Source organism: Labeo rohita, chromosome 2 (genome assembly GCF_022985175.1).
Source record: "Labeo rohita strain BAU-BD-2019 chromosome 2, IGBB_LRoh.1.0, whole genome shotgun sequence".
NCBI classification, from domain to species: domain Eukaryota; kingdom Metazoa; phylum Chordata; class Actinopteri; order Cypriniformes; family Cyprinidae; genus Labeo; species Labeo rohita.
In genome coordinates, this window is record NC_066870.1 from 20,570,283 (window position 1) to 20,586,202 (window position 15,920).

Here is a 15,920-nt window from a genome sequence, read left to right on the forward strand (position 1 = left end):
GCCTCTTGCCGGTTCCATTTGGGCAAACATGGTTATGATGTCAGTGTCTTTTCCCCCAAACAGCAGCTGTGTTTAAATAAACATACAGACACAGAACCACTCCCAAAAAAGAGCAAATTCTTATACCTTAAGCTGATAGGTTAAGCAACAGAGAATAAATTAAATTAAGTCTATTTTTGGATAAGAACATTGTGTTGTCCAATAGTCATATCTTTATTTTGTTCTAACCAGAGTTGTGTGTGTGTGTGTGTGTGTGTATGTGTGTGTGTGGTTACAACAGAACAGTTGAATGATTCTCCCTTGCGTCATAAACCAAACATGATAATTTCTAAACACTTGCAAAATAGCATTGGCTTACACGAATGTTCACAGCAGGAGCTAATTCAGTTGCATCATTGCTATCCAATAGTTGGCAACACGGTTATCCAATACAATATTTTTCTTATATTCATGGCCACCTGACAAAATAAAGCAGACCAGCTGGTCATGTAAGACCTGTTTCGTGCCTCTCTAGGCAGTAGTTCATGGTGGTTCTCACAAAGGCTGAGCCCTCAGTATTTGTTTGGGGGCACTGCAGAGAGCTCAGGCCTCAAACGGGAGGGAAACGGAACTGCAAGCCAACAATAACACTTGCTAAGCACTTAGATGGAACAAAGACAAAACCAGGGCTGCCAGTATTTCCCAGAGGGCATTGCAAAGCCAAACTATATTCTTATAGATAAAGCCATCAGTGCACTCTCTATCAAAACGAGTCTTTGTAGGAGACACAAATAACAAAGGGCCTGCGTTCCTTGGTGCCTAAATAAATATCTCTGCAGAAAGCGCATTTAAAATGTGTTTATTTTCCACTGCATAACAGACAGGTTATCAAGACGTACCAAGACAATTTTACATGCCATATTGCAGTGGATTTTCCCCAGCAACCCACCAAAGCTCACATGTAACCCCTCATCAAGGACAAGACGTCAAAGATCGGGTACTCAAATATCTCAGAAAAACAGTCCTCAGCTTTTTCTTTCCCTGCAAAAACAATATAATTGATACTTTACAGCTGGCATGGACTTTGTCATGTGTGAAAGTAAAATTTGCTGTTTTCCATGTAAGTGAGTAAGAACACTCATGTACCGTATGAATATAGATACAACAGGACATATAAAAAATACTATTTCTCTGTCGTTGGTCTTCGAGTTGTTGCTGTATAAAGTTGGTCAGCATCCATTTGGCCAAATAATTCATCATGTGCATGAAAAGTACAACAGAACTGCATAATGCTTGCGTAATTACATACAACACAAAGATAAAAAGAAATATGGTTGGGAAGTGTAGTCATAAATTGCTGTTGTGCTGATTTACTGCATTGTTCAGGTGGACGAATACATTTGCTCTGCTGCTCCTTATCGTACCACTTGTATCAGCTTGAAAAACAAGATTGCATGACATCATTTCTTTTTCGAAACTATGATTTCAACCAGTACAGCATGAGCTCTTGCCCTTATGTCAGCTGTTATTGTTAAAACAATGCTTTTTTAAAAGCAAAGGTTGGCTGTTACCCTCTCCTTTCATTGATGCTGTGACGCAAGAGAATGAAATTATATTGCTCATTTGTAATATAGATTTTAGCCATAGTTTCATTTTATAGGTTTTGCATGTCATCATATTGTGTCATTTCTATAAACAGTTGTAGTGGTGGGTGATGATATCGCCAAGTAATAATCTTCTACATTAATAGTTTGAATATTTGTAAATGCCGTCTGTTGGTTCTATTTTTGTAGTGTAATTCTATATATGGTACTGAGAGCTGTTTTCTTTTCTGGCATACATGTGAATTGAGTGAAAAAAAGATGTTGGAATGCAGAAAGAATTGTTACACACGCACACACGCATACAGTTACTATGCCCTCATTGAAATTCATCGCTACAGTACAATCCTTTGTTATGATGTATTTAAAGCTTCTGGATATTTGTATTTACATTAATGCATTAGGCCGTGATCCAAAGCAATTCTTCTGTAGCAATGCTTCAGCACTGAATGCTAAAGACATCCTAATTTTGGTGAAAATATGGTGTTGTAATGAATGTAAGACTTAAAACAAGTGTCCATATGTTCCTCCTTCACTGAAAATGTGGGCCATTGCCGCTTCCTGTCTAAACCAGACAACTGACCAGCCCAGTGCACCATTACTTTAATCACTGCAAAAAATACAGCTTCTGTTCCATTCGGTCTAGACCACATTAAAATTCCCTTTGATGCAACATGACTTTTTACAACATTCGACATTAGTTTGTGCGTTATTCCACACTGCACACTATAATTCACATTTATTTAAAGTGCTTTGGTTTCCACTGTGCAGTGCTCTAGCCAGAACAGCACCAAATACAGTTTGTGTTCCAATTTCCTTTTGCTTTTAATATAAGGTTTAGAATGGGATTGTCCCAAGGGTCATTCCATGGTCAATCAGTGCTTGACTGAGCCCTAAATGTCTTTTTAATGTACATTAGTATTTTTGCATGAATTTTTTGATGTTCTTTTCAGCATAGTCCGTCAGTAGTTTCCTTAAGAGATTTGCATTTAACACAGACTGTGATTCAATTACTCCATTCCTGGAGGAGCCTAATTATTCAGTTCTGTCAATCATCATTATGAGCCTATATAAGCAGCACTCTCATTGCTCCATCCCAGCGTTAATTCTTTCGGCATCCCTCCATCTTCCCATCTCCTCCTATATTTCTGTTATTCTCCCTCTATGTAGTACCGCAGTGGGGAGGATTGAATTCGGAGCTCAAGCTGAGCCTCAGGATTGAGCCTCCATTGAGGACAGCAAGCCAAGTTCGTTTACTGTTAACCATCAGGACTGGATAGGCAGACAAATTTGTGAATTGTATGTAAGCAATATTACACAAATGTCACAATATTAAATCTCTGAAACTTCAAATCCACACCTTCGAAAGCCGTGAAGGCTGAGTCAAGCATTGTTAAATGGGTCAGTCTAGCCCATGTAGGACTGCTCATAGTTTTGAAAAGTTATATTCAACAGTCTGAAAAAAAACAGGGTTTACAAATGCATCTAAATATGTTCACCTTTGTCTATTTATGCACATCCTATTAAATAAAACAAATCCTGTTGTCACCTGTGTGCAGTAAATCTTGGGATAGTCTGAGCCGCGAAGGACCCATCTATTGTATTCTTCATGGCCTTGGTTGAGCCACTAGGATGAATTTGGTCTTTGAATGCAGCCTTTAAATCAGGACACAGCTATAATTATTCAATCGTTTTATTTCTGAATGAATCAGTGTTTTGAACTAATTGGTTAAGTGAATGACTCAACGACTCATAAAGTCAGCGACTGTGTCGCATACTCTCTGAGTAGGTACTTTTATGTATTAAGTATTTACTTTGTGGCCATTAAAAATGTTTAGTATAGTATGAATGTGTAGTAGCCTATAAATGTATTCTGGATGTACTACATTCGTTGTGTTGTCACTAGCTGCGTTTCCATTACCCTTTAAATTTAGCAAATTTTAAAATTTTGCAATTTGAAAATACGGCCAATGGAAACGTGTCAATTTCACAAAAACTCCCATATATCTCAAAAAAGTTCTTACGCTTGCATGAGGTGGTTTTGCAGACAATTCGTAAAACAAATATTTCGGAAAACTACAACAGAAACTGTTTTTCCTGCATTTACAGCTCACTTGGCATACATAAAAGTCACGAGATCAGAATCTTGCAGAATCTGCAAAATGTTAATTCTTCAGAAAAATCCTTCAGGTCCCACAAATTCTTTGGTTTTTCAGCATTTTTGTATACATGAACCCTTTCCAACAATAACTGTATGATTATGAGATTCATCTTTTCACACCGAGGACAACTGAGACTCAGACTGCAACTATTACAGAAGGTTCAAATGTTCACTGATGCTTCAGAAGGAAAAACGAAGCATTAAGAGCCAGGGGTGTAAACTTTTGAACAGAATGAAGATGTGTACATTTTTCTTCTTTTGCCTAAATATCATATTTTTTGTCCTTCAAAAGCTCGCCGACATAGAGCGCTATTGCGTTCGGGGCCTCCCGAGTTTGAATCCCGGCTCGAGGACTTTTTTTTACCCCCTGGCTCTTAATGCATTGGGTTTTCTTTTGAAGCATCATTGAGCGTTTGAACATTCTGTGATAGTTGCATATGAGTCCCTCAGTTGTCCTCAGTGTGAAAAGATCAATCTTAAAATCATTGTTAGAAGCAACTGTGGATCATTCAGGTAACAACACAGTATTAAGAATCAAGTGTATGTAAACTTTTGAATGGGGTCATTTTTTATAAAAATAAACTATTATTTTCTCTTGTGGACTATATGTAAATGTCTGTCATGTGAAATATTTTCAGGTCAGTACTAAATAAAAAATAACATGCATTTTGTATGATCCCACTTATTTTGGTCAAATAATTAACATTTTGCAGATTCTGCAAGGTGTATGTAAACTTTTGATCTCAACTGTTTATAAATGTACCATAAACCGGTTGTCATGACTTATCGTGAGAGGAAACAGTGACGTTTAGGTTGCATATCTTCTGTTAACACAATCATTTTGCAATTGTGTTTTTTTCTCAAAATCTATAAAATATCCCAAAGTTTTGCACAAATCTGTAATGAAAACAAACCTATTGTCATGTGACCTACCAGCATCATTTGCCACACTTCATTGCCATTCACAAATCCTCTCTCTTGGCATCATGGGATATTAGACTTTATGAAGAAAGGGTTTCTAAAGAATTTTTTTTTTGCCTGTATATGAATACTGTAAATTCAGACTTACTATTTCATGTACTGTTTTATTTGTTTTAATTTTTGAATGTGATTGGGAATGTACAATTTTACAAATATTCAGTATTTAAAAGAAAGTAGCACAGATGCTGTTTTTCAATTTGGCTGATATATCTGTGGTAAACAGATGTAGTCGGGGTCATTGAGTTTACAGGGAATGTCCTGTAAATACATCTGATGTGTGAAATCCTTTTCCACACTGTTAGACCTCCATTATCTGTGTCTTGCAAAAGACACAAGATTGCCAAGCCACAAAATAACCATTTACCAATAACCAAAACCACACTATATTTAGATTTCTTCATTTGATTATAGATTCCCACAAGTGGTTTTAATGACTTTTTTGTAGATTGTGTGAGATTCATCTATGGTGGGAAGTTTTGGGTCATCTTATAAATCATTCGCCATTAAAATCCTGATGAGAAAAACACTGCACTGCATCATGGTGGTCACAAAATGACAGCTGATCCTGAGGTCCACCACTGATATCAGCTTCAGCTGTAAGTAAATCAAGGACTACATGTGGACTCAGAAACGGATAGTTAATCACGGCATTAGGCTGAGCCAAATACACTGAACCGTGGCTCTTTTAAAGGAAATATATTAGTGTTAATGAATTTCGGCGTAGAGACTTGAGGCTGTGTTTGGATGATCTTCCAGTAGTGAGCTTTAACCCTAGTTACAGACATTAATGTGGTCCATTTGAAATACAATTGTTTTTATTACAGTGCTCATAAATCGCACACATTAATAAATAGCCAAAAAGTCTACAGTACATTACAATGATGATATGATCTTCCTATGAGCAGTGCAGCAGTTTAAGTAAGTGCATTAGAGGTTTGTTCTCTTTGTGTTCCAGAAAATTCTGTTCAGTGACTCATGATAGTAAGTGAGGTCTTCAATCATTTTTTTTTCATATCCAAGCTGTTAGTCCAGTGCTTTTATGGAGTACTGAGAGAGTTGTTGTGCTTGGAGGTTCCCTTAGAGGCTTTTTCCCCCTCCCTATTCTGACATAATCTTATGTCAATAACATGAAAGCAAGGATTTAATTGTTACTAGAATCTGCCTTGTATCATAATCGCTGGGCTAGTTTCTCTGAGTCGTTTCTGAACAATTGTTAGCAAGTAAACAATGAGGCAAGAAATGATGTCAGAGACGTTTTGACATTCGGCAACATAAGACTATTCAGAGAATACAGAGATGTATTTGATTAAGCACATATCATACACACAAGATTGCTTAACATGGCTGACACACTCTTTGAGTGCACGTTGACAAATGCTTTTTTTAGTTAAATGTTTTTCATCACAAGCTGTCAAGACTGTCCTTTTTTCCAAAGCATTTTACATTACATTTATTGCAGTGACAGCTCCCCTGGACGGACAGTTCAGGTTTTCAGTGGCCAGAACCCAATGCACTGTTACATATTGCATGAAATAAAATAATGTGTTTTAGCCCTGGTCTATAATAGCACGTGTTGTGTATAGCACCATATTGATGTATTTATGTACAAATACTCAAAAACTTGATAAATATGAAGTCATTTTGAAGATGACTTTATACTATATTCTTGTTTACCAGATCAAACAACACTTGGTGGACTCTAACAATATTTTGGCACATCATCTACAGAAATATTGCTCATTATTCGACAGATAACTGAATGCAACCAAACTCTCTGAAGAAATAAATGTATTTTGGATGATCTTTCATTCTTCTCAAGGAACACATATTGCAGTTATATTTTAGTGAGACATATTTCTTAACAAAAGAAGTTGTAAATTTGTCTTTGATAACATGACTTGTTCAACTGACCTTTTTTATTAGCATTTATCTCACAAGTTATTCAATTATGTGACAGATGTTTTACAGAAGAAATATGTAAATCATTCTGTGATGCAAATAAATTTTTTGGGTCACAGAAGATCCAAACATCAATTATTTTCCAAAGTGCTTAGGGTCAATGTAACTTTCAACTATACACTACTATTCAAACTAATTATTTTAAACTTTCCATCCATCAAAGAATCCTGAAAAAAGAGACAAATCAGCATATTAAAGTGATTTCTGAAGGATCATGAATTCAGAAATCAAAATTCCATTGATCTTTTGACATATAAGAGGTCATTGTTCTATAAAACTTGCCCATAAATTTAATAACTTAAAGCTTGGCCTAAAAATAGCTTATATTGAAGTCAATCTTCCAAAATGGCAGGCTGTGGCATGTAATAGTGTGGCTAAACAGAACCTCCATAGAAGAAGATCAACACCTGCTTTTACATCACTACCTGTTTAGCTCTGTTCACCGATTTGTGCACGTAGTAGATGAATAACGAGAGAGGCAAACGCAGGTCTGCACAAAAATCAAACGAAAAAAGATTGCTTTGAAGACAACACTGTTCAGTGCCAAGTTGTGGAAAAACACAATCTTTGGATTGTCTTCCTTCTGATCCCAAAATTAGGAAAAAGTCGATGAGCTATTTTAATGAAGTTTCAGTTTGCGTCAGTAAGAACTGAAGGTCTTTTGTTCACTTCATTTTACCTCAGATTCATTTACAAACAAGGCACAATTTGCCAAAGGATTTTCAAAAAGATTGAAACTAAAAGACAATGCCGTGCCAACTGTAATGGATCCTACTGTAATGTATGAGTAACTGTTTTTATTACGCGGTCACTATTTCTTTGTTATTACAGATCATTTGATATGTACTAAGTATTTATGTTTTTTTAACCTAAATCTCAGTAGCGTCCATCTGTGAAGTACACTGACCAAAATTATAAATGCAACACTTTTGTTTTTGCCCCCATTTTTTATGAGCTGAACTCAAAAATCTAAGACTTTTTCTACATACACAAAAAGGCCTATTTCTCTCAAATATTGTTCACAAATCTGTCTAAATCTGTGTTAGTGAGCACTTCCTCCTTTGCCGAGATAATCCATCCACCTCACAGGTGTGGCATATTAAGATGCTGATTAGACAGCATGATTATTACACAAGTGTGCCTTAGGTTGCCACAATAAAAGGCCACTCTAAAATGGGTCCAAAAACCTGTCAGTATCTGGTGTGACCAACATTTGCCTCACGTAGTGCAACACATCTCCTTTGCATAGAGTTGATAAGGTTGTTGATTGTGGCCTGTGGACTGTTGGTCTAGTCCGCTTCAATGGCTGTGCAAAGTTGCTGGATATTGGCAGGAACTGGAACATGCTGTCATATACGCCGATCCAGAGCATCCCCAACATGCTCAATGGGTGACATGTCCGGTGAGTATCCTGGCCATGCAAGAACTGGGATGTTTTCAGCTTCCAGGAATTGTGTACAGAGCATTATCATGCTGCAACATGAGGTGATGGTCGTGGATGAATGGCACAACAATGGGCCTCAGGATCTCCTCACGGTATCTCTGTGCATTCAAAATGCCATCAATAAAATGCACCTGTGTTCGTTGTCCATAACTTACGCCTGCACATACCATAACCCCACCATCACCATGGGCCACTCAATCCACAACGTTGACATCAGCAAACCGCTCACCCACACAACGCCATACACGCTGTCTGCCACCTGCCCTGTACAGTGAAAACCGTGATTCATCCATGAACTGAACACCTCTCCAAAGTGCCAGACGTCATCGAATGTGAGCATTTGCCCACTCAAGTCACTTACGACGACGAACTGCAGTCACGTTGAGAGCCCAGTGAGGACGACGAGCATGCAGATGAGCTTCCCTGAGATGGTTTCTGACAGTTTGTGCAGAAATTCTTTGGTTATGCAAACCGATTGTTGCAGCTGCTGTCCGGGTGGCTGGTCTCAGACGATCTTGGAGGTGAAGATGCTGGATGTGCAATAATCATGCTGTCTAATTAGCATCTTGATATGCCATACCTGTGAGGGGATGAATTATCTTGGCAAAAGAGAAGTGCTCACTAAAACAGATTTAGACAGATTTGTGAATAATATTTGAAAGAAATAGACCTTTTGTGCACATTGAAAAAGTCTTAGATCTTTGAGTCATCTCATGAAAATGGGGACAAAAACAAAAGTGTTGCGTTTATAATTTTGGTCAGTGTATGTAGGCTGTCATACACAACTGTTAGCCAATCATAGTAGTGGGAGTTTACTTCCGAGTCTACAATTCGCCATGTCTATCCAAACAGAGTGTTCCGATGAGGGGGGTCAAAACAGGACAGAAAATAGCCTATTACTTCAAAATTATGATGTATTTCTGATGTTAAAATCTTGATAACAGGTGAACCTCAGAGAACAATACAAAATAACAAAAAAGTTCACAAAAAAAGTTCATTCAAAAAGTTCAAAGCTCATGGCGCCTTTAAAATATATTAGAATTGAAGACAGATATTTTACATTGTGAAACTAGTTCACAATATTACAGTTTTATGGTATTTTTGTTCAAACAAATGTAGTCAGAAACATTTTATTATAATCCCAAACTTTTGAACTGTATGTTTGCAAATGCATTCCATTCACTGCGTTCTTTATTAAGAAAAAGGCCAAGGACAACTTGTTACTACAAAAAGTGACCTGACAGTAAATGTCAGTTTATATGGACTGTTTAGTGATGGCAAGGAACAAATACAACCTGGTATTTCATTCACCTTCTACTATAAGAGAAGGTTAATGAACACAATGTTCCTGGTTGAGATTTTCATGGTTCCCTAATGAATTTTTCAATAGTGTGTTTCTTGTCATTATTATTATTTTTTACATTTTCTAGCCAAAAATGTTCAGTTCTACATTTCAATAGGCTATTGAATGAACTGTGATGAATCATTTGACCAAGACTGAGAGTTTTTATTGCTGGAGAACTCTGAGAATACAAGTCATTTAAATAAGTTTGTGCAAATAATGTTTTAAGGAATATAAACAACAGTTATATATAGAAGCCACTGGCTTTAGCAAAACGGTCCTCTGATTACAGGTTTTTCATTTGGCAGTTTCACTGGGAGAGTATTTACCTCCTAAACAGAGCACAGGGTAATAAAGTCGTTATTCTGTGACTATGAGCCGCCAGTTTGCAAGAACATCATTGGGTGGAGCACACAAACGCTCAGCAAGAATATGGATGGTTTGGCAGTAGACCTTTTTTTTTTCTTTCTCCTACTCTTCAGTTATAGCTAAACAATAGTTGTCTACTAAATTTGAATGTGCATTGTAAAATGATCAAATATTAATTCATTACGTAAGAATGAATTTAATCAGTATAATACGATGCAAATAACTGCAAAAGCTGGGATTTTCATATCATTTCACTACTGCTAAAGCTCAGTCTGTGCGAAATGTATTCTTAAACTCAAAAACAGTCCGAATGGTTCCTCCATTAAAATTTGATACTGTGCACAGGTGTAAGGAAATCCATAAGACTCCCGATCTTGCATACGGTTTTATCATTTTCTTACCTTTGCACAAATACTACGCAATTTAAAATTATGCAGTTTCCAGTTACTTTATTTTTCTGTTTCTTTATACACTTTTTGTCCCACACAGTATATACAGTCTTTCTGCAAAACTGAAAAATATTGTTAAGAGGGGGTTCCAGTCAAGGTATAATCCACTCATATTATTATTGGTTTATTTCACGGGTGTCCAATCCTGCTCCTATGGGCCAATGTCCTGGAGAGTTTAGCTTCAACCAGCTCCAGCACACTTGAAGACCTTGATATTAGCTGGTTCAGGGATGTTATAATATATAATATATAAAGATAATAAAAATAATTTTGGAACTAAATTCTACAGGACAGTTGCCCTCCAGGAACAGATTTGGATACCCCTGATTTTTTTACAAACATTTTTTGAGAATTTAAATCTGAAGTCCCCAGAAAGGCTTATTTTTTAAACAAAGGAACCATTACTAGGCCCAGTGGAGAGAAGACCCACTGAAAAAGTTGCAAAGACATGATATAATGTCAGACATTTCCTTAATATACAATTTATCCCAAAAGCTAAACTTCTAACTTAGGGCTAATTAGTGTTTGGACATAAGAAACATCTTGCTTCTGGACCGAAAAATGCATAAGCAGTAACACTCAATTCCAAGAAAACCTGCAACTTCACAGTTCAGCGGAAGAAGGGAGGAGAGTTGAAGGGGGAGTGGGGTCATATGTGCGTCACGTTGCTCTTACTCAGCTTCCACCTGCCAAAGAAAACGATATGCCTCTGAAGGGCTTCTTAACTTGGCTTTACACACATGCTGGCAAATGGGCTCTTTGGACTCAAACACTGAACAAGTGTATAATGAATAAGAAGAGGAAAAAACATATATAATACAAAAACCTAATGACTTTCCACACCTAAGCTGTTAACTACACTGAGTAAGGTTAATTATGTCCATAAAAAAAAAAAAAATACAAAACAAGACGTTTTAATCTTCACAAAGAATGGCTATGCCATATGTTCACTTTTTGACATTTGCCATTTTTAGGAAGACAAAACTGCATCTAGTACAACATGATAGTCTATAATAACAAGCATGGCTATAATTAGTTTGATTACATGTTTAAAAACGTGTGTGCTGTGAAAATTACATAATCGGTTATTCCTCACAGCTGTTTTCAACCACGTCTGTAAGTAAGATAATAAATAAAAATGGTTTCTGTTTATAAAAAAAAAATATTTTTTGCCCATATATGTATTTCGTAACTAAGCAGCAGTGTTCCTAATTAAAAAAAATAAATAAATAAACACACAGGTTGCTCAGGACACTGGAGATAGACTTTCACTATTTCTACTATTAAATCAGTACAAAGAGTGTGAGATAGTATGCTGGCTGGAAACATGCCCTGTTCAGGTAACCGGCGGGTAGCAGAGCACCTTGCGCTTGCCTTCTGAATCACAGCAGCACCGTATAAAAGCCAGAGGCAGCAGTGGACAGGATGAGAGATCTCCATCAGGATAACTGAGACTCACGGAGCTGCCGCTTCACCGGCACCGCACACTCAAACAGATACGAACACTTAAACGGTACGATGTTGATGCAGGAAACTTCTATACACCTACATAACCTGTTTATATACTTTACATGACATTTTATATATTTCAAACATCATGTTTGTCACTCTTTGTCTGAATTATATTTCATTTTAAGATGCAGATGTTCATGAATATTATTTTATTTGCAGATAATCACAGATTATTTACCAAAGAGGGATGAAGAGCATCAACTTTTTTACCGACTTGCTGCTTCTATTCATAGCCAGTGATGCGAGCGCTTGGATTATCAAAAATGCGACTGAAACGCTCACCGGAATCAATATGACTATTGATAAATCGGAAATGGAGAATGACGGATTAGCATCCATGCCCAAATCGAGGCGAAAACGGTACATTTCGCAAGGTGACATGATAGCTATTCTGGACTATCACAACCAGGTGCGAGCGAATGTTTTCCCACCTGCAGCCAACATGGAGTACATGGTAAGCAACCAACTCATCCCTCTCATCTTTCCATCTTTCCAAAGAAACAATATCCATAATTTTACCTCTTAATAGCAAAGCTATAAAAAGCCGACTGGATTGATATGCGGTACTGTATTTAAATCATTCGACAGCTCCTCCTGCTGGATACAATAAAATATGATAAAAGCCTATTCTAATATCCCATTTAATATAGGTGATATATTTGCGTTTGAGTTTAAAGGATACAAAATGCTTGCTGATTTATTGTACACAGAATTTTACAGTCACACTGTCTGCCTTGATAAAATGATATGATATGACATGGGTATGATTCCCTTCCTTCAGGTGTAAAAATTGTAAAATAACAATTTATTTTTTTCTTCACACAATTACCTCTGTTGTTATATTGTTTTAGCTTTGGGATGAAGGCCTGGCCAGGTCAGCAGAAGCTTGGGCAGCCACCTGTATTTGGGAACACGGGCCTCCTTACCTTCTCCGATATCTGGGTCAAAATCTCTCGGTCCGAACTGGCAGGTAAGTCTTGCAGGTGAACAGTTGTTTGCTATTGATAGAACAACCTCTCAGATCTTCATTATTTTTAGAATAAAGAAGAATTGTGCTTATTTAATGGCTTGAAATATTGCTTTGGCAGCATTATCCAATTACAAACAATGAACAAGACTCAAGGCAATGGGCCAGACCAGAATTTCGTGTTTTGGATGCAGTCCAGTGGATAATGCTTTTTTTTTTTTTTCTTTTTCATTTTCTAAATTGCATCTAAATTGTTTTTGCTTCCGCCAGTTACCGCTCCATTCTTCAGCTGGTTAAACCTTGGTATGATGAGGTCAGAGATTATGTGTTTCCGTACCCACGTGACTGCAATCCACACTGCCCGATGCGCTGTTACGGACCCATGTGCACACATTACACGCAAGTGAGTTTGGTTGCAAGTCATAATTCAGATTAAGCAAACAGTAAAACGTCTAACGCTCTCTGAATGTTACAGATGGTGTGGGCGTCATCAAACAGAGTTGGATGTGCCATCCAAACTTGTTACAATATGGTAGTGTGGGGCGCCGTGTGGAGGGAGGCAACGTACTTGGTCTGCAATTATTCTCCGAAGTTAGTCATGTTTTTATCTTTTAATGCAACTCTAGCCAGATCTTGCACCCAACAAGAGCACAGAGTGTACCATTCTCATTCTGATAATGCCAGCACATGACTATGGTGTTATGCATGCTTGTCTTTGTGGTATATTTTTAAAACAGTCCTATTTTTCAGGGGCAATTGGATTGGTGAGGCACCTTACAGAGTCGGTGTGCCATGCTCAGCCTGTCCTCCTAACTATGGAGGTTCATGTAGCAACAACATGTGCTTTCCTGTCATCAACTCAAACTTCATGTACTGGTTTAAATAAGCTCTTTGTCATATGTGACCCTAGACCACAAGGGTCAATTTTGATATATATAAGATATAAATAAGCTTTTCATTGATGCATGGTTTGTTAGGATAGGACAATATTTGGCCGAGACACAACTATTTGAAAATCTTGAATCTGAGTGTGCGAAAAAAATCTAAATATTCCTTGAAAGTTGTCCAAATGAAGCTCTTAGCTATGCATATTACTAATCAGAAGTGATATTTTTTTATATACACCATCAAGCCTTCCAAGATGTAGATGATTTTGTTTCTTCCTCGAGATTTGGAGAAATTAAGCATTACATCACTTACCTACCAATGGATCCTCTTCGGTGAATGGGTGCCGTCAGAATGAGAGTCCAAACAGCTGATGAAAACCTGTGTTTGTAATAAACAAATTCATCATTAAGATTTGTAAATGATTGCTTGTAGTTAAAATATGAGTCCTCTATCCAAAATATTGCTTTCTACAGTGAAAAATCAGAACCAGAGTTTGAATAAGAAGAGAAATATGTACAAATCAAGTGTAAAACATATATTTCAATGAATTTTGATGTGAAGGACAAAATGAGTTGGACGTTTTCACTGGAAGAAGCTTATTATGGGTTATTGACTTGACAGAAGCAACAGTTTTTAGTTAAAATGGCTTAAATATGGATTTGTTTCTTATAAACATGCAGCTTTTCACTTTCCAAGGTGCTAATTGTAGACTTGAATTGTGTGCATTACTTATAGACTATTGTGATGTTTTCATCAGCTGTTTGGACTCTCGTTCTGACAGCACCCATTCACTGCAAAGGAGAGCAAGTGATGTAATACTAAATTTCTTCAAATCTGTTATGATGAAGAAACAAACTCATCTTCATCTTGGATGGCCTGAAGGTGAGTACATTTTCAACCAATTTTGGGGCGAACCGTTCCTTTAATGCTATTGAATACATTTTACAGTGATGTACTGTGTAATATATCTTTTAAATCTATATTCATTTTGTACAGCAGATACAGCTTCTTTTTTGTATGTGATACTGTCGATTCCAGAAATGGTGCTAATGTTAAAGGGATAGTTTACCTAGAAATAAAAATTCTGTCATTAATTACTCACCCTCATGTCATTTCAAACCCGTAAGACCGTCGTTCATCTTCAGAACATAAATTAAGATATTTTTGATGAAATCTGAGTGCTTTCTGACTCTGCATAGACAGCAATGCAACTGACACATTTAAGGCCCGTAAAGGTAGTAAGGACATCATTAAAATAGTCCATGTGACATCAGTGGTTTCATCTTAACTTTATGAAGCTACAAGAATAGTTTTTGTTTGCAACAAAAACAAAAATAAAGACTTTATTTAACAATTTCTTCTCTTCCGTGGAGCCAGCGTTCTGACATTGAACTTAAATGCGCGCTCTGCTTTATTTACAAGCAGAAGAATACACACGCTGTACAAATACAGACAATGAACTATGAGAGATGGACGTTTTATGGCTCCGTCAGCAGCACCACAAATATGAGTCATGGTACTCTCGTAAATGTGCGTCGAAGACTGAAACGGAAGAGAAGAAATTGTTGAATTAAGTCGTTATTTTTGTTTTCTTTGCACACAAAAAGTATTCTTGTAGCTTCATAACATTACGCTTGAACCGCTGATGTCACATGAACTATTTTAATGATGTCCTTACTACATTTCTAGGTGCTGAATGTGTCACTGCTGTCTATGCAGGGTCAGAAGCTCTCGGATTTCATCAAAAATATCTTAATTTGTGTTTTAAAGATAAATGACAGTCTCACAGGTTTAGAACGACATGAGGGCGAGTAATGACAGAATTAACATTTTTGTGTGAACTATCCCTTTAATACAATCTTAACATGACTGTTTCGAATCAGCCATCATATTGATGCTCATGGATAGATTAGTTATATTTTCTTCTGGTCAGATGAAGTCAAGTCTGTGCTGATCACTCTGTATAACTATGTTTATATTCCACTTTTATACACATTTACTACTATAGGTTTTTAAAAGTCTGTTACATCAGGGGTTTTCCAAGGTGCTTTGACATAAAACATTCAAGCTATTTTTTGGTAGTGAAAAGACGTAAGGAGTTTTTATAGCTGTCTGTGTATTTGCAGTACCAAAAACCACTCTGAGGTTTTTGTAATGATAATGTTGAATGTATTTTCAACATTTTTACTTGGTCATGTAAAATTGTCATATGTGTTGAGTTACATTTTATGTTGTTGTGTGCGATGCTTTTACCAATATAGATTGGAA

At 36.8% G+C, this 15,920-nt stretch overlaps 1 protein-coding gene across 1 annotated transcript; it reads left to right on the forward strand.

Annotated features, from left to right (window-relative positions):
• The first annotated feature begins 11,389 nt into the window (after nucleotides 1-11,389).
• pi15b (peptidase inhibitor 15b) lies at nucleotides 11,390-15,420 on the forward strand. The gene is made up of 6 exons (XM_051124939.1): nucleotides 11,390-11,798; nucleotides 11,957-12,251; nucleotides 12,649-12,767; nucleotides 13,035-13,167; nucleotides 13,240-13,355; nucleotides 13,515-15,420. The coding sequence occupies exons 2-6, from the start codon at nucleotides 11,985-11,987 to the stop codon at nucleotides 13,648-13,650; spliced, it is 771 nt and encodes a 256-aa protein (XP_050980896.1). The 5' UTR covers nucleotides 11,390-11,798; nucleotides 11,957-11,984; the 3' UTR covers nucleotides 13,651-15,420.
• Nucleotides 15,421-15,920: the final 500 nt, after the last annotated feature.